General features: G+C 37.2%; 1 protein-coding gene across 2 annotated transcripts in view; it reads right to left on the reverse strand.

The window, feature by feature from the left end:
* Nucleotides 1-24,288, reverse strand: part of MNS1 (meiosis specific nuclear structural 1) — a 102,707-nt gene that overhangs the window by 18,684 nt on the left and 59,735 nt on the right. For both annotated transcript variants that reach the window (XM_081227392.1, XM_081227391.1), the window contains 4 exons: nucleotides 22,201-22,303; nucleotides 19,481-19,710; nucleotides 18,305-18,521; nucleotides 18,096-18,203 (listed from right to left, as the gene is read on the reverse strand). In XM_081227392.1, coding sequence (XP_081083518.1) covers nucleotides 18,096-18,203; nucleotides 18,305-18,521; nucleotides 19,481-19,710; nucleotides 22,201-22,303 — 658 coding nt within the window. The remainder of the gene's footprint in view (nucleotides 1-18,095; nucleotides 18,204-18,304; nucleotides 18,522-19,480; nucleotides 19,711-22,200; nucleotides 22,304-24,288) is intronic.

Here is a 24,288-nt window from a genome sequence, read left to right on the forward strand (position 1 = left end):
TAAAACTACTCTGAGGCTGGAAACTTTTTAGAGATATCTTAGTCTGGGTCCTCCTCTGAAAGCAGAGCCTTAAACAAGGACTTATATATAGATATTTTACCAGGGAGGGAATCTCAGTGGTGAGGGACAGAGTAAAACAAGGAAGGAAGAAAAGCCAACACAAGGTTACATCACTGAGCTGGTTACCGCCTCAGACAACTGAGGCTTAATCCTGCCAGGACCTTGTGAGGAATGCATGGAGCACCTTTTAGGACCTTCCCAAAGGCCGCCAGGCAGAGAAGAATTTATCCCTCAATTTCTGTCCACTGTTGGTTGAGGGATGCCCCAGAGGATGTTACCTCCCTGCCCCCCCCACCACACCCCTACACTTTAGGAAGCCATCAGCACAGAGTCCGTCTGAGCCCTCACAACTGTTCCCCACAGCTGTCACTGAAATCAGAGTTGAGACTGAAGATGTGAGGCAGGGCACAAAAGTCTTGTGATAGAGGAAATATCCTTAATAATCTTATTTTGTCTAGTTTTTCTACATTTTTTGAAATCACTGTATTTTTAATGCAGAAAATTGTGCCATTGAGATTTTCATTTTATTAGTAGATAATTGAATAACTTTTCACTATTTTTCTAGTTTACTCTCTTTATAGACCCTTTATTCCTTCAAATTTTGTTTTCACCTTTTTTCTTTTTTATTACATTTTTCCAGAGTAAAATCTTTTCCCCCCCAATATTAAGCAACTGGATTAATAAATGCTAATGTGTTCTCCTGATTTTTGGTTTATTTCTACTTGTATCTTTATTATTTCCTTCCATATTCTTGCCTCATACTTGAACTTATATTTTTTTCTCAGTTATTGAGTTGGTTGCCTACACAGTTTTTTCTAATATTTCTCATTTAATAATTAATTGCCTGATAGATTTTGATAGGTCATAAATTTATCCTCTGAATTTTCTGCAAATATCCTCTTCAACCAATAATAATTGAAAAGAAAGTTTTTAGATTTTCAGTTAGTAGTTTAAAATATTTGTTATTAATTTCTAGTGATGTTTAAACACGCTTTCCCCTTGTATTATTCCAGTAAATTTTCTTTGGCGATCTAACAGCTTTTAAAGTTATGTACTTCAATACAACGTTACATGGAAGATTAAATGTTCATTCTGTTTTACCTCCCTTGGTGATTATACCTTTTATCTGTGGTATCTGGGATTCATTTGATATTCCACTTACCTAGTGATAACCCTGCCTACCTGCTTCCCATTTGGTCATATATGCCTGTTATGCCTTCCTCCATCATTTTATTCTTAATGCTTTTTGGTGTTATTTGACATTAGGTATCTATAAGTGGATTACATTAAGATGTTTTCTTAAAAAAACTGGACACATTTTATATTCTTACATGCAGTTAATTAAGGATTTACATGAAATAAGTTTTGATATTTTACATGGTATCTATTTCCTCCTCGTTAATGAAACAGTATCTAAAATAATGTTCCATTTTTATATAGCTAATAGTATTACAAATAATAGTACTAATAGCTATAATTTATTGTGTACTTGGCTATTCATATATCTTGTCTTACAAACTTAAAACTTTTGGGAATTCCCTGGTGGTCCAGTGGTTAGGACTCCCCACTGTCACTGCTGAGGGCATGGGTTTAATCCCTGGTCAAGGAACTAAGATCCTGCAAGCTGTGCAGTGTGGCCAGAAAAAACAAACAAACAAAGTGTTCAAACTTTTGGCTCATTTAAAAAAAATGGGGGGGGGGCTTCCCTGGTGGCGCAGTGGTTGAGAGTCTGCCTGCCGATGCAGGGGACACGGGTTCGTGCCCCAGTCCGGGAAGATCCCACATGCTGCGGAGCGGCTAGGCCTGTGAGCCATGGCCGCTGAGCCTGTGCGTCCGGAGCCTGTGCTCCGCAACGGGAGAGGCCACAACAGTGAGAGGCCCACGTACCGCAAAAAAACAAAAAACAAAAAACAAAAAAACTGGGGGGCTTCCCTGGTGGCGCAGTGGTTGGGAATTCGCCTGCCGATGCAGGGGACATGGCTTTGAGCCCTGGTCCAGGAAGATCCCACATGCCGTGGAGCAACTGAGCCCGTGCGCCACAACTGCTGAGCCTGTGCTCTGGAGCCCGTGAGCCACAACTACTGAAGCCCACGCACCTGGAGCCTGTGCTCCGCAACAAGAGAAGCCACCGTAGTGAGAGGCCCGCACACTGCAGCAAAGAGTGGCCCCTGCTCGCCGCAACTAAAAAGAAAGCCCGCGCACAGCAACAAAGACCCAATGCAGCCAAAAATAAATTAATTAATTTTTTTTAAACTGGGTTTTTTATATTCTTTTATCAAGCTATGAGTGTTCTTTATATATTCTGGATAAAGGTTATTTGTAAGATACACATATAGGGAATATTTTCTACCAAACTGTGGCTTGCATTTTCATTTTCCTAACAATATTAAGAAATTATTAATTAAAAAAAACTTATTTATCTATTTTTTGGCTGCTTTTGGTCTTCATTGTTGCACGTGGGCTTTCTCTAGTTGCGGCAAGCGGGGCTACACTTCTTAGGTGTGATCCAGCAATCCCACTGCCAGGTATATATCCAAAGGAAATGAAAACAGGATCTTAACAAGGTATATGCACTCCCATGTTCATTGCAGTATTACTCACAATAACAAAAATATGGAAACAACCTAATTGTCCATAAACATATGAATGGATTAAAAAATGTGGTACATCTATATAAACTGGAATATTATTCAGCCATAAAAAAGAATGAAATCCTGCTATTTTTGACAACATGGATGGCCCCTGAGGGCTTTATGCTAAGTAAAATGAGCTGGACAAAGAAAGACAAATATTGCATGGTAACACTTATGTGTGGAATCGAAAAAGAAAAAAATGTCAAACTCATTGAAACACAAAGTTGAAAACTGGTTGCCAGAGGCTGGCAAGTGGGGGAAATAGAAAGACATTGGTAAAATGGTACAAGTTTCTGGCTCTAAAACAAATAAGGTCTGAGGATCTAATATAAAACATGGTGACTATAGTTGATAACACTTTATTGTATAAATGAAATTTCCAAAGAGAGTAGAACTTAAAATATTCTCACACATAAAAAAACAAATCTGGAGGAGGGGAAGATGGCAGAAGAGTAAGACGCGGAGATCACCTTCCTCCCCACAGATACACCAGAAATACAGCTACACGTGGAACAACTCCTACAGAACACCTACTGAATGCTGGCAGAAGACCTCAGACCTCCCAAAAGGCAAGAAAGTGCCCACGTACCTGGGTAGGGCAAAAGAAAAAAGAATAAACAGAGACAAAAGGATAGGAACAGGACCTGCACCAGTGGGAGGGAGCTGTGAAGGAGGAAAGGTTTCCACACACTACGAAGCCCCTTCGTGGGCAGAGACTGCGGGTGGCGGAGGGGGAAGCTTCAGAGCCATGGAGGATACCACAGCAACAGGGGTGCAGAGGGCAAAGCGGGGAGATTCCCGCGCAGAGGATCGGTGCCAACCAGCACTCACCAGCCCCAGAGGCTTCTCTGCTCACCCGCCGGGGCAGGTGGGGCTGGGAGCTGAGGCTCGGGCTTCAGTCAGAGTGCAGGGAGAGGACTGGTGGTGGCCGCGTGAACACAGCCTGCAGGGGGTTAGTGCACCACGGCTAGCTGGGAGGGAGTCCAGGGAAAAGTCAGGACCTGCCGAAGAGGCAAGAGACTTTTTCTCCCTCTTTGTTTCCTGATGCTCGAGGAGAGGGGATTAAGAGCACTGCTTAAAGGAGCTCCAGAGACGGGCACGAGCCGCGGCTAAAAGCATGGACCCCAGAGACGGGCATGAGACACTAAGGCTGCTGCTGCCACCACCAAGAAGCCTGTGTGTGAGCACAGGTCACTATCCACACCCCCAATCCGGGAGCCTGTGCAGCACGCCACTGCCAGGGTCCTGGGATCCAGGGACAACTTCCCCGGGAGAACGCATAACATGCCTCAGGCTGGTGCAACATCACGCTGGCCTCTGCCGCCGCAGGATTGCCCCGCACTCCGTACCCCTCCCTACCACCGGCCTCAGTGAACCAGAGTCTCCGAAGCAGCTGCTCCTTTAACCCCATCCTGTCTGAGCAAAGAACAGACGCCCTCCGGTGACCTACACACAGAGGTGGGGCCAAATCCAAAGCTGAGCCCTGGGAGCTGTGAGAACAAACAAGAGAAAGAGAAATCTCTCCCAGCAGCCTCAGAAGCAGCAGATTAAACCTCCACAATCAACTTGATGTACCCTGCATCTGTGGAATACATGAATAGACAACGAAACATCCCAAATTGAGGAGGTGGACTCTGAGAGCAAGATTTATGATTTTTTCCTCTTTTTGTGACTGTGTATGTGTATGCTTCTGTGTGAGATTTTGTCTGTATAGCTTTGCTTCCACCACTTGTCCTATGGTTCTGTCCATCTGTTTTTAAAAAAAGTTTTTTTCTTAATAATTATTTTTTATTTTAATAACTTTATTTTATCTTTATTTTATTTTACTTTGTTTCTTTCTTTCTTTCTTTCCTTCCTTCCCTCCTTTAGACAACAAATCATCCCAAATTGAGGAGGTGGACTTTGAGAGCAAGATTTATGATTTTTTTCCCCTTTTCCTCTTTTTGTGAGTGTGCATGTGTATGCTTCTGTGTGAGATTTTGCCTGTATAGCTTTGCTTCCACCATTTGTCCTAGGGTCCTATCCATCCATTTTTTGTTTTGTTTTTATTTTTTTTCTAAATAATTATTTTTTATTTTAATAACTTTATTTTATCTTACTTTATTTTATTTTACTTATCTTCTTTCTTTCTTTCCTTCCTTCCTTCCATCCATCCTTCCTTCCTTCCTCCCTCCCTCCTTTCTCTTTCTTTCTTTCTTTCTTTCCTTCCTTCCTTCCATCCTTCCTTCCTCCCTCCCTCCCTCCTTCCTCTTTCTTTCTTTCTTTCTTTCTTTCTTCTTCTACTACTAACTCTTTCTTTCTACTTTTTCTCCCTTTTATTCTGAGCCATGTGGATGAAAGACTCCTGGTGCTGCAGCCAGGAGTCAGTGCTGTGACTCTGAGGTGGGAGAGCCAACTTCAGGACACTGGTCCTCAAGAGACCTCCCAGCTCCACATAATATCAAACAGCGAAAATCACCCAGAGATCTCCATCTCAACACCAGCACCCAGCTTCACTCAATGACCAGCAAGCTACAGTGCTGGACACCCTATGCCAAACAACTAGCAAGACAGGAACACAACCACACCCATTAGCAGAGAGGCTGCCTAAAATCATAATAAGTCCACAGACACCCCGAAACACACCACCAGATGTGGACCTGCCCACCAGAAAGACAAGATCCAGCTTCATCCACCAGAACACAGGCACTAGACCCCTCCACCAGGAAGCCTACACAACCCACTGAACCAACTTTACCCACTGGGGACAGACACCAAAAACAACGGGAACTACGAACCTGCAGCCTGCAAAAAGGAGACCCCAAACACAGTAAGATAAGCAAAATGAGAAGACAGAAAAACACACAGAAGATGAAGGAGCAAGATAAAAACCCACCAGATCTAACAAATGAAGAGGAAATAGGCAGTCTACCTGAAAAAGAATTCAGAATAATGATAGTAAAGGTGATCCCAAATCTGGAAATAGAATAGACACAATAAAAGCAACATTTAACAAGGACCTAGAAGAACTAAAGATGAAACAAGCAACGATGAACAACACAATAAATGAAATTAAACATACTCTAGATTGGATAAATAGCAGAATAACTGAGGCAGAAGAATGGATAAGTGACATGGAAGATAAAATAGTGGATATAACTACTGCAGAGCAGAATAAAGAAAAAAGAATGAAAAGAACAGAGGACAGTCTCAGAGACTTCTGGGACAACATTAAACGCATCAACATTTGAATTATAGGGGTTCCAGAAGAAGAAGAGAAAAAGAAAGGGACTGAGAAAATATTTGAAGACATTATAGTTGAAAACTTCCCTAATATGGGAAAGGAAATAGTTAATCAAGTCCAGGAAGCACAAAGAGTCCCATACAGGATAAATCAAAGAGAAATACGCCAAGAAACATATTAATCAAACTGTCAAAAATTAAATACAAAGAAAACATATTAAAAGCAGCAAGGAAAAACAACAAATAACACACAAGGGAATCCGCATAAGGTTAACAGCTGATCTTTCAGCAGAAACTCTGCAAGCCACAAGGGACTGGAAGGACATATTTAAAGTGATGAAGGAGAAAAACCTGCAACCAAGATTACTCTACCCAGCAAGGATCTCATTCAGATTTGATGGAGAAATTAAAACCTTTACAGACAAGCAAAAGATGAAAGAGTACAGCACCACCAAACCAGCTTTACAACAAATGCTAAAGGAACTTCTCTAGGCAAGAAACACAACAGAAGGAAAAGACTTACAATGACGAACCCAAAACAATTAAGAAAATGGGAATAGGAACATACATATCAATAATTACCTTAAATGTAAATGGACTAAATGCTCCCACCAAAAGACACAGATTGGCTGAATGGATACAAAAACAAGACCCATATATATGCTGTCTACAAGAGACCCACTTCAGACCTAGAGACACATACAGACTGAAAGTAAGGGGATGGAAAAAGATATTCTATGCAAATGGAAACCAAAAGAAAGCTGGAGTAGCAATTCTCATATCAGACAAAATAGACTTTAAAATAAAGACTATTAGAAGAGACAAAGAAGGACACTACATAATGATCAAGGGATCGATCCAAGAAGAAGATATAACAATTGTAAATATTTATGCACCCAAAGTAGGAGCACCTCAATACATAAGGCAAATACTAACAGCCATAAAAGGGGAAATCGACAGAAACGCATTCATAGTAGGGGACCTTAACACTCCATTTTCACCAATGGACAGATCATCCAAAATGAAAATAAATAAGGAAACACAAGCTTTAAATGATACATTAAACAAGATGGACTTAATTGATATTTATAGGACATTCCATCCAAAAACAACAGAATACACATTTTTCTCAAGTGCTCATGGAACATTCTCCAGGATAAATCATATCTTGGGTCACAAATCAAGCCTTAAATTGAAGAAAATTGAAATTGTATCATGTATCTTTTCCAACCACAATGCTATGAGACTAGATATCAATTACAGGAAAAGATCTGTAAAACATACAAACACATGGAGGCTAAACAATACACTACTTAAAAACGAAGTTATCAGTGAAGAAATCAAAGAGGAAATCAAAAAATACCTAGAAACAAATGACAATGGAGACACGACGACCCAAAACCTATGGGATGCAGCAAAAGCAGTTCTAAGAGGGAAGTTTATAGCAGTACAATCCTACCTTAAGAAACAGGAAACATCTTGAATAAACAACCTATCCTTGCATCTAAAGCAATAAGAAGAACAAAAAAACCCCAAAGTTAGCAGAAGGAAGGAAATCATAAAAATCAGATTAGAAAGAAAAGAAGGAAACGATTACAAAGATCAATAAAACTAAAAGCTGGTTCTTTTGAGAAGATAAACAAAATTGATAAACCATTAGCCAGACTCATCAAGAATAAAAGGGAGAAGACTCAAATCAACAGAATTAGAAATGAAAAAGGAGAAGTAACAGCTGACACTGCAGAAATACAAAAGATCATGAGAGATTACTACAAGCAACTCTATGCCAATAAAATGGACAACCTGGAAGAAATGGACAAATTCTTATAAATGCACAACTGCCAAGAGTGAATCAGGAAGAAATAGAAAATACGGACAGACCAATCACAAGCACTGAAATTGAAACTGTGATTAAAAATCTTCCAACACACAAAAGCCCAGGACCAGGTGGCTTCACAGGCGAATTCTATCAAACATTTAGAGAAGAGCTAACACCTATCCTTCTCAAACTCTTCCAAAATATAGCAGAGGGAAGAACACTCCCAAACTCATTCTAGGAGGCCACCATCACCTTGATACCAAAACCAGACAACGATGTCACAAAGAATGAAAACTACAGGCCATTATCACTGATGAACATAGATGCAAAAATCCTCAACTAAATACTAGCAAACAGAATCCAACAGCACATTAAAAGGATCATACACCATGATCAAGTGGGGTTTATTCCAGGAATGCAAGGATTCTTCAATATACGTAAATCAATCATATTAACAAATTGAAGGAGAAAAACCATATGATCATCTCAATAGATACAGAGAAAGCTTTTGACAAAATTCGACACCAATTTATGATAAAAACCCTGCAGAAATTAGAGATACTGGGAACTTTCCTCAACATAATAAAGGCCATATATGACAAACCCATAGCCAGCCTCATCCTCAATGGTGAAAAACTGAAAGCATTTCCACTAAGATCAGGAAAAAGACAAGGTTGCACACTCTCACCACTCTTATTCAACATAGTTTTGGAAGTTTTAGCCACAGCAATCAGAGAAGAAAAGGAAATAAATGAAATCCAAATCAAAAAAGAAGAAGTAAAGCTGTCACTGTTTGCAGATGACATGATACTATACATAGAAAATCCTAAAGATGCTACCAGAAAACCACTAGAGCTTATCAATGAATTTGGTAAAGTAGCAGGATACAAAGTTAATGCACAGAAACCTCTGGCATTCCTATACACTAATGATGAAAAATCTGAAAGTGAAATCAAGAAAACACTCCCATTTACCATTGCAACAAAAAGAATAAAATATCTAGGAATAAACCTACCTAAGGAGACAAAAAAGACCTGTATTCAGAAAATTATAAGCCACTGATGAAAGAAATTAAGGATGATTCAAATAGATGGAGAGAATCATCTCTCCATCTATTTAGGATGGAGATTAAGGATGATACAAATAGATGGATTGGAAGAATCAGCATTGTTAAAATGACTCTACTACCCAAAGCAATCTACAGACTCAATGCAATCCCTATCAAACTACCACTGGCATTTTTCACAGAACTAGAACAAAAAATTTCACAATTTGTATAGAAATACAAAAGACCACGAATAGCCAAAGCAATTTTGAAAACGAAAAACGGAGCTGGAGTAATCAGGCTCCCTGACTTCAGACTATACTACAAAGCTACAGTAATCAAGACAGTATGGTACTGGCACAAAAACAGAAAGATAGATCAATGGAACAGGATAGAAAGCCCAGAGACAAACCCACGCACATATGGTCACCTTATCTTTGAGAAAGGAGGCAGTAATGTACAGTGGAGAAAGGACAGCCTCTTCAATAAGTGGTGCTGGGGAAACTGGATAGGGACATGTAAAAGTATGAGATTAGATCATTCCCTAACACCATACACAAAATTAAGCTCAAAATGGATTAAAGACCTAAATGTAAGGCCAGAAACTATCAAACTCTTAGAGGAAAACATAGGCAGAACACTCTATGACATAAATCACAGCAGGATCCTTTTTGACCCACCTCCTAGAGAAATGGAAATAAAAACAAAAATAAACAAATGGGACCTAATGAAAGTTCAAAGCTTTTGCACAGCAAAGGAAACCATAAACAAGACCAAAAGACAACCCTCAGAATGGGAGAAAATATTTGCAAATGAAGCAACTGACAAGGGATTAATCTCCAAAATTTATAAGCAGCTCATGCAGCTCAATAGCAAAAAAACAAACAACCCAATCCAGAAATGGGCAGAAGACCTAAATAGACATTTCTCCAAAGAAGATATACAGACTGCTAACAAACACATGAAAGAATGCTCAACATCATTAATCATTAGAGAAATGTAAATCAAAACTACAATGAGATATCATCTCACACCAGTCAGAATGCCCATCATCCAAAAATCTAGAAATAATAAATGCTGGAGAGGGTGTGGAGAAAAGAAAACACTCTTGCACTGCTGGTGGGAATGTGAATTGGTACAGCCACTATGGAGAACAGTATGGAGGTTCCTTAACAAACTACAAATAGAACTACCATACTACCGAGCAATCCCACTACTGGGCATATACCCTGAGAAAACCAGAATTCAAAAAGAGTCATGTACCAAAATGTTCATTGCAGCTCTATTTACAATAGCCAGAAGATGGAAACAACCTAAGTGTCCATCATCGGATGAATGGATAAAGAAGATGTGGCACATATATACAATGGAATATTACTCAGCCATAAAAAGAAACGAAATTGAGTTATTTGTAGTGAGGTGGATGGACCTAGAGTCTGTCATACAGAGTGAAGTAAGTCAGAAAGCGAAAGACCAATACTGTATGCTAACACATATATATGGAATTTAAGGGAAAAAAATGTCATGAAGAACCTAGGGGCAAGATGGGAATAAAGACACAGACCTACTAGAGAATGGACTTGAGGATATGGGGAGGGGGAAGGGTAAGCTGTGACAAAGCGAGAGAGAGGCATGGACATATATACACTACCAAACGTAAAATAGATAGCTATTGGGAAGCAGCCGCATAGCACAGGTAGATCAGCTCGGTGCTTTGTGACCATCTAGAGGTGTGGGATAGGGAGGGTGGGTGGGAGGGAGATGCAAGAGGGAAGAGATATGGGAACATATGTATGAGTATAACTGATTCACTTTGTTATAAAGGAGAAACTAATGCACCATTGCAAAGCAATTATACTCCAATAAAGATGTAAAAAAAAAAAAAACAACCAAATATGTTAAGTGATAGACGTGTAATTAACTAGATGGGGGAATCTTTTTACAATGTAAATGTTTATCAAGTCACCACAGTGTACACTTTAAATATCTTACAATTTTATGTGGCAATTATACCTCAAGAGAGCTGAAATTTAAAGAAACCTCAGATAAAATTAAATCCTAATGTAAGAGTGACCAAATAAATGAAGAAACAAACTATCAATACCAGAGATGAAACACTAGAGACTCTGCAGACATTAAAAGGATAGTAGTACAAATTATTCTACACACCTAAATTTGACAATTTAGACAAAATTGATCACTTCTTTGAAAAACACAAGTCACCAAAACTCACTGAATATGAAATAAGATAATTTGAATAACTCTATTCAGTAACTAATAAGAATATTGAGGGGATGAAAAAAGATGGTGGGGTAGTAGGAACTGAGCTCACCTCCTCTCACGAAAATACCAAAATTACAGCTAACTGCTGAACAACCATCGACAAAAAAGACTGGAACCTACCATATAAGATGTTCTACATCCAAAGACAAAGAAGAAGCCACAACTATTTGGTACGAAGAGTGTTTTCACTATATAATGAAATACCATACCTGCCAGTTGGGTGACATGCAAGCTGGAAAATAATTATATTGCAGAGGTTCTCCCACAGGAGTGAGAGTTCTGAGCCCCACGTCAGGCTCCCCAGCCTGAGGGTATGGCATTGGGAGGAGGGACAAGTGTACATGGAACATTCTCCAAGATAGATCACAAGCTAAGCCACAAAAGAAGCCTCAGTCAATTTAGTAAATTGAAATCATATCAAGCATCTTTTCTGACCACAATGCTATCAGATTAGAAATCAACTACAGGAATTCCCTGGTGGCGCAGTGGTTAAGAATCCACCTGACAATGCAGGGGACACGGGTTAGAGACCTGGTCTGGGAAGATCCCACATGCCGTGGAGCAATTAAGCCCATGTGCCACAAATACTGAGCCCACGTGCCAAAACTACTGAAGCCCGCATGCCTAAAGCCCATGCTCCACAACAAAGAGAAGCCACTGCAATGAGAAGCCTGTGTACCACATCAAATAGTAACCCGTTTGCCACAACTACAGAAAGCCCGTGCTTAGCAACAAAGACCCAATGCAGCCAAAAATAAATTTAAAAATTTATAAATAAAAAAAAAGAAATCAACTACAAGGAAAAAACTGTAAAAAACACAAACATATGGAGGCTAAACTATGTATTACTGAACAACTGATGGATCACTGAAGAAATCAAAGAGGAGATCAAAAAATACCTAGAGACAAATGACAATGAAAACACGATGATCCAAAACCTATGGGATGCAGCAAAAGCAGTTCTAAAAGGGAAGTTTACAGCAACACAATCTTACCTCAGGAAACAAGAAAAATCTCAAATAAACCACCTACCATTACACCTAAAGCAACTAGAGAAAGAAGAACAGACAACACCCAAAGTTAGTAGAAGGAAAGAAATCATAAACATCAGAACAGAAATAAATGCAACAGGGATGAAGAAAACAATAGAAAAGATCAATGAAACTAAAAGCTGGTTCTTTGAAAAGATAAACAAAATTGATAAACCTTTAGCCAGACTCGTCAAGAAAAAAAGGGAGAGGGCTCAAATCAATAAAATTAGAAATGAAAACGGAAAAGTTACAATGGACACCACAGAAATACAAAGGATCATAAGAGACTACTACAAGCAACTATACACCAATAAAATGGACAACCTAGAAAAAACTGACAAATTCTTAGAAAGGTACAACTTTCCAAGACTGAACCAGGAAGAAATAGAAAATATCGGGTTGGCCCAAAAGTTCATTCAGGTTTTCCTGTAACATTTCACGGAAAAACCCAAACGAACCTTTTGGCCAACCCAATACGAACAGACCTATCACAAGTACTGAAATTGAAACTGTGATTAAAAATCTTCCAACAAACAAAAGTCCAGGACCAAAACTCTAGCAAACACAGGTGAATTCCAGCAAACATTTAGAGAAGAGATAACACGTATCCTTCTGAAACTCTTCCAAAAATTGCAGAGGAAGGAAACACTCCCAAACTCATTCTATGAGGCCACCATCACCCTGATACCAAAACCAGCCAAAGATACCACAAAAAAGAAAATTACAGTCCAATATCTCTGATGAACACAGATGCAAACATCCTCAACACAATACTATCAAGCTAAATCCAGCAATACATTAAAAGAATCATACACCATGATCCAGTGGGATTTATCCCAGAAATACAAGGATTTTTCAATATCTGCAAATCAATCAGTGTGATACACCACATTAACAAACTGAAGAATAAAAACCATATGACCATCTCAATAGTTGCAGAAAAAGCTTCTGAAAATATTCAACACCCTTTCAGGACAAAAACTCTTCAGAAAGTGGGAACAGAGGGAACATACCTCCACATAATAAAGGCCATATATGACAAACCCACAGCAAACATCCTTCTCAATGGTGAAAAGCTGAAAGCATTTTCTCTAAGATCAGGAACAAGACAAGGATGTGCACTCTCGTCACTATAATTCAACATATTTTTGGAAGTCCTAACATGCAATCAGAGAAGAAAAAGAAACAGAAGGAATCCAAATTGGAAAAGATGAAGTAAAACTGTCACTGTTTGCAGATGACATGATACCATACATAGAAAATCCTAAAGATGCTACCAGAAAACTAGAGCTCAACAATGAATTCGGTAAAGTTGCAGGATACAAAATTAATGCACAGAAATCTCTTGCATTTCTATACAGTAACAATGAAAGATCAGATAGAGAAATTAAGAAAACTATTCCAATTACCATTGCATCAAAAAGAATAAAATACCTAGGAATAAACCCACCTAAGGAGGCAAAAGACCCTTACTCTGAAGAGTATAAGGTACTGATGAAAGAAATCAAAGGTAACACAAACAGATGGACAGATATACCAAGCGCTTGGATTGGAAGAAACGATATTGTTAAAATGATTATACTACCAAAGGCAACCTACAGATTCAATGCAATTCCTGTCAAATTACCAATGGCATTTTTCATAGAACAAAAAATTTCACAATTTGTATGGAAACACAAAAGACCCCAAATAGCCAAAGCAATCCTGAGAAAGAAAAACAGAGCTGGAGGAATCATGCTCCCTGACTTCAGATTATACTATAAAGCCTCAGTCATGAAAACAGTATGGTAGGGCTTCCCTGGTGGCGCAGTGGTTAAGAATCTGCCTGCTGATGCAGGAGACACAGATTCGAGCCCTGGTCTGGGAAGATCCCACATGCCATGAGCAACTAACCCGTGCGCCACAACTAATGAGCCCACGTGCCACAACTACTGAAGCCCACGTGCCTAGAGCCTATGCTCTGCAACTAGAGAAGCCACCGCAGTGAGAAGCCCACACACCACAACGAAGAGTAACCCCTGCTCGCCGCAACTAGAGAAAGCTCACGTGCAGCAATGAAGACCTAATGCAGCCAAAAATAAAAAAAATACAACAAAAAACTAGTATGGTACTTGCACAAAAACAGAAATATAGATCAATGGCATAGGACAGAAAGCCCAGAAATAAACCCATGCACCTATGGTCAATTAATCTATGACAAAGGAGGCAAGAATATACAATGGAGAAAAGACAGTCTCTTCAATAAGTGGTGGTGGGAAAACTGGACAGCTACAAGTAAAAGAATGAAATTAGAACATTCTCTAATACCATACACAAAAATAAACTCAAAATGGATTGAAGACCTAAATGTAAGACCAGATACTATAAAACTCTTAAAAGGAAAACACAGGCAGAACACTCTGACATAAATCGTAGCAATATCTTTTTTCATCCACCTCTAAGAGTAATGTAAATAAAAATAAACAAAGGAGACCTAATGAAACTTAAAAGTTTTTGAACAGCAAAGGAATCCACAAACAAAACGAAAAGAAAACCCACAGAATGGGAGAATATATTTGGAAATAATGCAACTGACAAGGGCTTACTCTCTAAAGTATACAAACAGCTCATACAGTTCAATATCAAGAAAACAAACAACCGAATCAAAAAATGGGCAGAAGATCTAAAGAGACATTTCTCCAAAGAAGACATACAGATGGCCAAAGAGCACACAAAAATATGCTCAACATCACTAAAACTACAATGAGGTATCACACCACATCAGTCAGAAGGGCCATCATCAAAAAGTCTACAACAATAAATGCCAGAGTGGGTGTGGAGAAAAGGGAACCCTCCTACACTGTTGGTGGGAATGTAAATTGGTACAACCACTATGGAGAATGGTATGGAGGTTCTCTAAAAAACTAAAAATAGAATTACCATTTGACTCAGCAATCCCACTCCTGGGCATATATCCAGAGAAAATCATAATTCAAAAAGATACATGCAGCCCAATGTTCACTGCAGCACTACTTACAGTAGCCAAAACATGGAAGCAACGTAAATGTCCATCAACAGAGGAATGGATAAAGAAGATGTGGTACATATATACAATGGAATATTACTCAGTCATAAAAAAGAATGAAATAATGCCATTTCCAGCAACATGGATGGACCTAGATATTATCATAATAAATGAAGTAAGTCAGACAGAAAGATAAATATCATATGATATCACTTATATGTGGAATCTAAAAAACAATACAAATGAACTTATTTACAAAACAGAGACTCACAGCCTTCAAAAACAAATCTATGGTTACCAAAGGGGAAAGGTGTGGGGGAGGGATAAATTAGGCATTTGGGATTAACATACACACACCACTATATATAAAATAGATAATCAACAAGGACCTACTGTATAGCACAGGGAACTCTCCTCAATATTCTAAAATAACCTATATGGTAAAAGAATCAGGAAAAGAATGGATATATGTATATGTATAACTGAATCACTTTGCTGTACACCTGAAAGTAACACAATATTATAAATCAACTATACTCCAATATAAAATAAAAACTTTAAAATAAATATACAATAAAATATTGAATTAATATTTTAAAACTCTCAAAAAATAAAACTCCTAGCCTAGATAGTTTCACTGGAAAATTCTACCAAATGTTTAAAGAATTAACACCAATTCTAAACAATCTCTTCTAGAAAATAGAAGGAAATACTTCTCCATTCATTTTATGAAGACAGTATTACCCTGACACCAGTATAAAAAATGAAAACTAAAACCCAATATTCCTCATGAATATGGATGCAAAAATCCTTAACACATTATTAGAAAACTAAAATCCAGTCATATATTATAAGTATACACCATGACCAAGTGAGATTTATTCCAGTGATGCAAGGTTGTTAAATAACCCCCAAAATCAATCAATGCAATCAACCAGGCTAAAGAAGAAAAAGTACATGGTCATATCAATAGATATAGAAAAAGCATTTGACAAAATTCAACACCCTTCATGACAAAAATCTTCAGAAAAACAGTGATAGGAGAAAAAGTCCTCAACTTTATAAAGAGTATCTACAAAAAACGACTACAATTAACAGAATGCTTTTTCCCTGATAGATAACAAAGAAAGGTGATGTCTACTCTCATCACTTTTATTCAACATAGTGCTAGCCAGTGCTGAGTTTTAGCCAGTACAATAAGGCAAAAAAAGTAAATAAAAGGTATATAGATAAGAAAGCAAGAAATAAAACTGCCCCTGTTTGCAGAGGACATCACTATGTATGGAAAAAACAAACAAACCAACTCCTACAGCTACTAAGTGAATTCAGCAAGGTCATGAGACGCAAGATAAACATTAAAAAAGTCAATTCACTAGCAATGAGTATGTGGACAATGAAATTAAAACTTAAATTCTATTTACAATCACTTAAAAAACTGAAATCTTAGATGTAAATCTAACAAAACATGTACAGGATTTGTAAGCTGAAAACTATAAAACATTGATGAAAAAATTCAAAGATGATCGAAATAGACTTGACTCTTGAACAACACGGGGGTTAATCCACAAAATTTAGTCAGCTCTACGTATCCACAGTTGCTCTATATCTGTGGAATCAACCAACCATGGACTGTGTAAATAGTAGTATCTACTACTGAAAAATATCTGAATATAAGTGGACTTACACAATTCAAACCTGTGTTGTTCAAGGGGCAACTGTAAATGGAGAGTCATTCTGTGTTCATGGACTGGAAGACTCAATATAATGAATATGTCAATTTTCCCCAAATTGATATTCAGACTTAATATAATTCCTATCAAATTCCCCAATGACTATTTGTAGATACAGACAAGATTATTCTAAACTTTATATGGAAAGGCAAAGGAATTAGAATAGCTAAAACAATTTTGAAGACTTCAACTATATAGCTACAGTAAATCAAAACTGTGTGGTACTGCTGAAGGGATAGACACATAGATCAACAGACAAAATAGAGATCCCAGGAATATACACACAAATATGCTCAACTGTGTTTTAAACAAAGGTGCAAAAGCAACTCAATGTAAGAGAGAAAACCTGGACACAGAGAAGCAAAAATAAAACCTGACCTAAGTCTCATATCTTATAAACAAAAATTAACTGAAAATGAAACCTTTTAGGGAAAAAAAGGAGAAATTCTTCAGGATGTAGGCAAAGACTTCCTAGACTTCCTAGAATTGATACCAAAGTATGATCCATAAAAACAGAAATTGATAAATTGGACTTCACAGAAATTGAAAACATTTACTTGGAAAACAACTTTGTTAAGAGGATGAAAAGACAAGCTATAGACTGACTGAAAATATTTGTAAACCACACACCTGACAAAGGACTAGTACCTAGAATACATAAAGAACTCTTAAAATTCTACAATAAATGAACAAAAAACACCCAATTAGAAAACTGACAAATCTTCTTGATTTGTTGATATTATTCAACACTATATTCCATGGTTTTCTGACTACTTATTTTATATAGTAATGAGAAGGAGTATTGAAACATTCAGATATAATTATGCATTTATTCCTCCTTTCAGTTTTTCCAGTTTTTCTGCATGTATTTTGAAGTTTTACTTAGGTTCACACACCTTTAGGGCTATTACATCCTCTACGTGAATTTAGCCTATTCATCATGATTTCTACTCTAACATGTTCTTGGTTGGTGTTGGTGTGGTATATCTTTCTCCATCCTTTTGCTTTTAAACCATATGTGTCTTCATATTTAAATTATGTTCCTTTGTAGATAATATAGTTGCATCATGCTTTTGATGCATTTTGTGAACTGCTGCCTGGGTCTAGCTTTTTTACCCAGCCTGAAAATCTCTTTTAACTGTAGTGTTTATACCATTTACATATAATGTATCAATATGGTTAGGTTTAAATCTATTATCTTTCTACTGCTTCAACTCAAAATGATACTCTTCTCTATGTTAATCATTCCTTCAATTTCCAAAACTTACTTTTAGTTTCTTCTTATGTATTTCTGCTTGTTCTTCCTGGTATAATTCCTGTCGCAATTGTTCTAAATCTTCACGTTGCCGCAGCACTTCTTCCAATCTCTGCGTCAGCTATTAAATTTTAAAAAAACATACAAACATGTAAAGGAATCAAATTCTATGACCAATATTTCAGAATTTCTCAAGTGTTAAAGAGATGATTATTTTAATACCATATTCTGAAGCTGTAGCCTTTTTTCTTCACTTTCTTGAACTTCTGCCATCCAATCTTCTTCTCTTTGTTGCTGCATCTTGGCAAACTCTATGATTTTTCTGTTTTCTTCTTCCATTTCCTCATGTTTCTTTTTTCTCCAGAGAGCCTGCTCTTTCTTAAACTCTTCTATATACCTTCGATTTGTATTCATTTTTTCTAACTTTTGTTGTCTTTCCCTAAAAAGCAATAGTGAATGCAGTTGTATAGTAACAGAAATAATAATAAAATATCAAAAAATATAAGTATCATTTCCTTCAGTTGATAATGATGTGGAGAAAAATGGCTTCCCTATTTACAATTTTTTCATTCTTTCATGCAACAAACATTTTGAGTGTTTACTATGTGCCACTAAATATAATAACAGGTATCAATTTTCTCTGAGTAAACTACTACTATGCCTCTTCTCTAACCTATTATGATGTTTTATGCATCTCACTTCAGAAAGGCCACCACCTGTTTATATATGTTTCACAGCACTCTACACTTTAGCTGTCTACCAGGGAAACTGAACAGAAAACAAGTTCTCTTGATATGGGCTTACTTAAGAAAAACAAAGTTTAGCCATTGTCACTTAATAAGTATTTCTTAACTATCAGACAATTAATTATCATGCTAACAAAGGTAAGTATGACTTGGGGGATTCCCTGGTGGCACAGTGGTTGAGAGTCTGCCTGCCAATGTGGGGGACACGTGTTTGAGCCCTGGACCGGGAAGATCGCACATGTCGCGGAGCAACTAGACCCAGAGCCACAACTACTAAGCCTGCGCTCCAGAGCCCGCGAGCCACAACTACTAAAGCCCGCACACCTAGAGCCTGTGCTCCGCAACAAGAAAAGCCACTGCAATGAGAATCCCACACACCACAACAAAGAGTAGCTCCAGCTCTCCGCAACTAGAGGAAGCCGGCACGCAGCAACAAATGAAGAAAGAAAAGAAAGAGAGAGAGAGAGAGAGAAAAAGAAAGAGAAAGAAATTTATGCAAAAAAAAGAGAAGAGTTGGTCTCAGTTTATGTGATAACATTTACTGGGACTTACCATGTATTAGGCACTGTTTAGGTGATTTACTCTTCATGACAAGCCTGAGATAAATCTAAGGTAAATGTTTAGGCATGTAAGAAAGTTGGGATAAACTTACAATTGATCTTCTTCATAGATTTTCCTAACAATTTCATCAATCATGAGTTTCTCTTTCAGCAGTTGCTCATAAGCTTCCTGCTTCTTCTTTCCTTGTTCTTCAAGTTGTTTCTCTAAGTCATGATTGTACTGTGCTTTTACTTTGTTTCGTTTTTCCTCTGCAGCATTCTCTTCCTTTATTAATCTCTCGTGTTCTTCCATCATAGTTTTGGCTATTTCAGCATCACGTTTCTGTTATTAAAACAAAATTCATCTTTCCACTTTCAAATCTGAGCACAATAGGATAGAATACTTTTAGCAGATGGAATTGAATACTATAAAGTCTGTTATATAAAATATTATGTAACTGTGTAGGTAAAAAGCAAAGGTAAGTCACTGTCACCTGAACGGTTTGAATGATGAGTCAAACCCTAAAGAGGCTTTCCTATTCCTTCAAGTAGCTCTCTCAGGGCAATAAGGAGAATAAACTCCACATGTGAAAACCAGTAAGTAAAATTAGAAGTGCTTTGTTAACAACTATGTTAACTGCCAAAGCAGTAGTCAACTTTTTCATCTATTTAAAAGTTGATGTAGGCAATTTTCACAAATTTTAGCTCCACTGGGTATTGGCTGCTATTTAGAGTTAGGACGGTACTATCTTTTTTATACAAGTCTACTATTAAATAGCTCTGAGCAGCTCTTAAGTTTCTCTCAGCCTAAATTTTCTTTCCTGCCACTGGCCTTTGAAGTCTCCTCTTTCTCATTTATTAAAGGCCCCTGGTAATCACTTTAATTTAGTAAAAGGGTCACATATGTCACTGTGCCTGTTTTCTTAGGTTTTAATTCACTCATTCAAGACCATTCCTTCTGAGTTAGACACAATCTTCCTTCTTGAATGGGTTAAACTCCTTACTTGTTTTGAGCATTTTGAAATCATTTAACAAAATGTTTTAAAGTAAATATATTAGGGCACTTTAAAAAATCATCCTTTACCATTAGGATCACATCCCAAATGCTAGAATGGTTAGCAGCATTAAACATAAAAGAAGAAACAGATTAAAATATGAATGCTAATGCCATTCCTGATCTAATTGATGCCTTTAACATATACACTGTTAATATGACTTGACCAAAATTCTTTCTTTCCTTCTCTTTCCTTAGCATGTTATACTAGGCTCTATAGAAAAAATATGACATGACAAAAACATGTATGTACAAATTATCACACACTTATAGAAGTACAATGTTCTCATTTCCCAGATAAGAAAACTAAGGCTGAGAGAGAGAGCCAAAACTAGCACCTAAATATCCTGACACCTAGTCAAGTCCTAGGAGTATTTGACTTTAATTTTTGTGGATCAATTTTATTTAGAAAATAACAGCAATTCTTTCAACAGCCAGAATAAATATCTACAACTGCCTCGAATAATCTCAATTATCAAAATAATTAAAACTGCAATCTACTGGTCAAATAGTACATTGTTTATGTTCTACTTTATTTTTTAAAGGGTAGAATATGGCTCATGAAGTGAAGTCTCCTTACCCTCTCCTACCACCTGCCACACCAAAGGTTATCATTGTTAACAGCATGCTGTACAACCCACCAGACTTTTTCTATACTAACACACATGCACACACACATTTCATTACGGCCAGCATTTGTTCTTATTTGAGGCGTGTATAACACTGCACTGGTCAAGTATTTTAATATCACCCTTCTAATTCTATGTGTGTGTGAACATGTGTGTTGATATACAGAACACATATATGTGTGTGTGCATATACATGCACACACAGATGCTGATATACACATACATACACATACATACACATACATACATGTACAAGTTTTTAAAAATGAAAATGTACTGTGAAATGTATTATTCTCCAATTTTTTTTGCAACTTGCTTTTTTTCCTTTTAACATATAATATATTCTGGCCAACTTTAAAAGCCAAACTATTTCCCTTTACCTCTTTCTCTTTAATAGCCGTATAACATCTTTGAAAGGGATCTATGAGAGAGGGAACTCTGCTATCAAAATGCTCTACAAAGTAATAGAGAAATGAGAGAAGGGAACTTAAAAGACTGTGTAACATTGCAATCAGACCTTTTCATCTATGTCTAGCCTTTATGAGTGACAACGATAGTTCAAGTGATGACGTACACCCTGCTTTTAAGTGTTAATAAACCCTATTTTATAGTATACTGTGTAACACTACTGCTGCATGTGTCTGAAACTCCTTTGCCCAAGAGTAACTATTATCAGTAATGCGCAGTAGGTGAGGAGTAAGAAAAGAGGATAAAAATAGAGGAAAACATGAGAAGAAAAGATTGCTTTTATGAAACAGAAAAGTTTCCTACTTATAGTTTATTTTTTAAAACATTTTAAAAATTAAAAATTTAGTAACATTCTAAAATACACTGATTATGCTAACAACTTGTATTGGTTTGTCAAAGAATAATCAGAGACCATTAAGAATGCTGGGAGTTACTGAATATAGCTGTTCATTCTAAGCATCAACCTAATTCCTTATGTCTCTGAAAGGTTCTAATATTAAATTACACAAAGCTCAATATCCATAATTTCTTATACCTTAAGGATCTAAAAAGTATAAAAGTATTTGAGAAATCTAACAGTGTAAATTCTTTATAGAATGTAACAATTTTCCAAAAATTGGTCTATTTTTGGTTTTCTAAATGAAGCTAAAAATATGGAAAACATGACCAGAAACATGATTACCATTTGCTCATATTTAACGGCATCCTTTTCAGCAATCTGAGCTGCTCTTTCTTTATTCATGTAAGCTGCTTTTAATTTCTTCTCCAATTCTCTGAGCTCAATACTGTTTTAAAAAAAGACAGACATTTAAATTCGAGGACCATATATCTCTTACTATTTTAAAAATAACATGTATCTGCAATTTAAATGAATTTTTTCTAAATGTATAAAAGATATTTACATTATTTTTAAAATATTTTGAAAAAATACCCCTTTCTCCATTCATCTCAAGAAAAATCAGAATGCATGTGAAAAGAGACATTGTAATTAATTTTTCTAGACAAAACAACCCTTTTATTTTCAATAATCATCACTAAAAATCTTTCTGCCACTGCCTGGCTCAGAAAAGGTGCTACATCAATATAGGTTAAAATTTCTGTCCAGTTACCAGTACTATTAGGCTAAAAGAATAACTATAGTGAAGAGGTTTAAACCTATACAAGTTACTTAAATTTTGTACCTTGGTTTTGCTATCTGTACAAGGGGTAGTTTTGGCAATTAAATAAGTTAATGTGTATAACAGAAGACACTCTATTACATATGGTAACTTTTTTTTTAATCCTCCCAACAAATTTGTGTGGTATGATCCACCCCAACTTTACATTTATTGATTGATTGATTGATTGATTGATTGTCTGTGTTGGGTCTTTGCTGCTGCATGAGGGCTTTCCCTAGTTGGGGCGAGCAAGGGCTACCCTTTGTTGTGGTGTGCAGGCTTCTCATTGTGGTGGCTTCTTCTGTTGCGGAGCACGGGCTCTAGAGTGCAGGCCTAGTAGTTGTGGTGCACGGGCTTAGCTGCTCCGTGGCATGTGGGATCTTCCCGGACCAGGGCTCAAACCCGTGTCCCCTGCATTGGCAGGCGGATTCTTAACCACTGTGCCACCAGGGAAGCCCTGTAACTATTTTTTGATGATGATGAAGAGGGAGTAACATGGGCAAGTTTACGTCACTTCTCTGGGCTTTTTACTTATCTGTTAAAAAAAAATGGGGATTGGCCTCAGGTAATCTCTGAATTACTTTTTAATCTATCACTCTCCTAAATTTAATGAAAACAATATGCCATACAAAAATTTTTATTTTACTGTGCCAGTCATAATTCTGAATATGACACAATATGAGAATTCTGAGTTGGAAGGGCCCTGAGATGTCACCAAGATGTACATGTTAATTCTTACTGGAACAAAGAGGCACTCACCTACCTATAAACTCAAGTTACAAGTACCCCCCTACCTACAAAGAAACAGTCATAAGGGGTAAGGGAAGAGAGATATTCCTGGTATTATGGTGTGGGTCCTTCTTGCCCTTACCACTGTAGGTGCAAATGTATATGACACAGGATTACCTTCTTACATAAAAATAGTGTTAGAAATGAGGATTAAGTTTCTAGGTTAGTCTACATATTTTATTCCACTAAGAGTTTGAGATACATTTACAAAGATTTTTGTTAGAGTTGGGTACCAATGATCATGCACCAATATACAAACCCAATCAATTTATAATACTGTCTCTACAAAAAAATGTGCATTAAATTGGAAACAACAAACATTCAAATAAACGACCTTCATTTGAAGGACAAGGGCACCCATACCCATTGGATATACACCTAGAAGTGAAATTTCTGAGTCACAGGGTAGGCTGTGTTCAAATTGAGTAGATAATGGCAGTTTTCCAAAGCTTTGTCAGACTTACACTCTCATAAACAGTGTCTAAGCACTCGCACCACTCCACACCCTCAGCAACACTTTGGTCTTGTCATAGATTTTAACCATTCTTTTGGGGGATGTAATTTATCACTGGGGTTTTAATTTATGTTTCCCAACTACTACTGGAACTGAGACCTCTTCATATGTTGACTCATTTGTATAACTTCTGTGAAGTTCTTGTTTAATATTTAAAAAAATTTTTTTTCATTTTTATACTGGTTTGTCTACTTCTTATTGTTGCATAAAAGTCTTTTTAAATTTATTTATTTACTTATTATTTTTGGCTGCGTTGGGTCTTCGTTGCTGCACGCCGGCTTTCTCTAGTTGCATCGAGCGGGGGCTACTC

The sequence above is a fragment of the Mesoplodon bidens genome, assembly GCF_964165515.1.
Source record: "Mesoplodon bidens genome assembly, chromosome: 3".
Lineage (NCBI taxonomy): Eukaryota > Metazoa > Chordata > Mammalia > Artiodactyla > Ziphiidae > Mesoplodon > Mesoplodon bidens.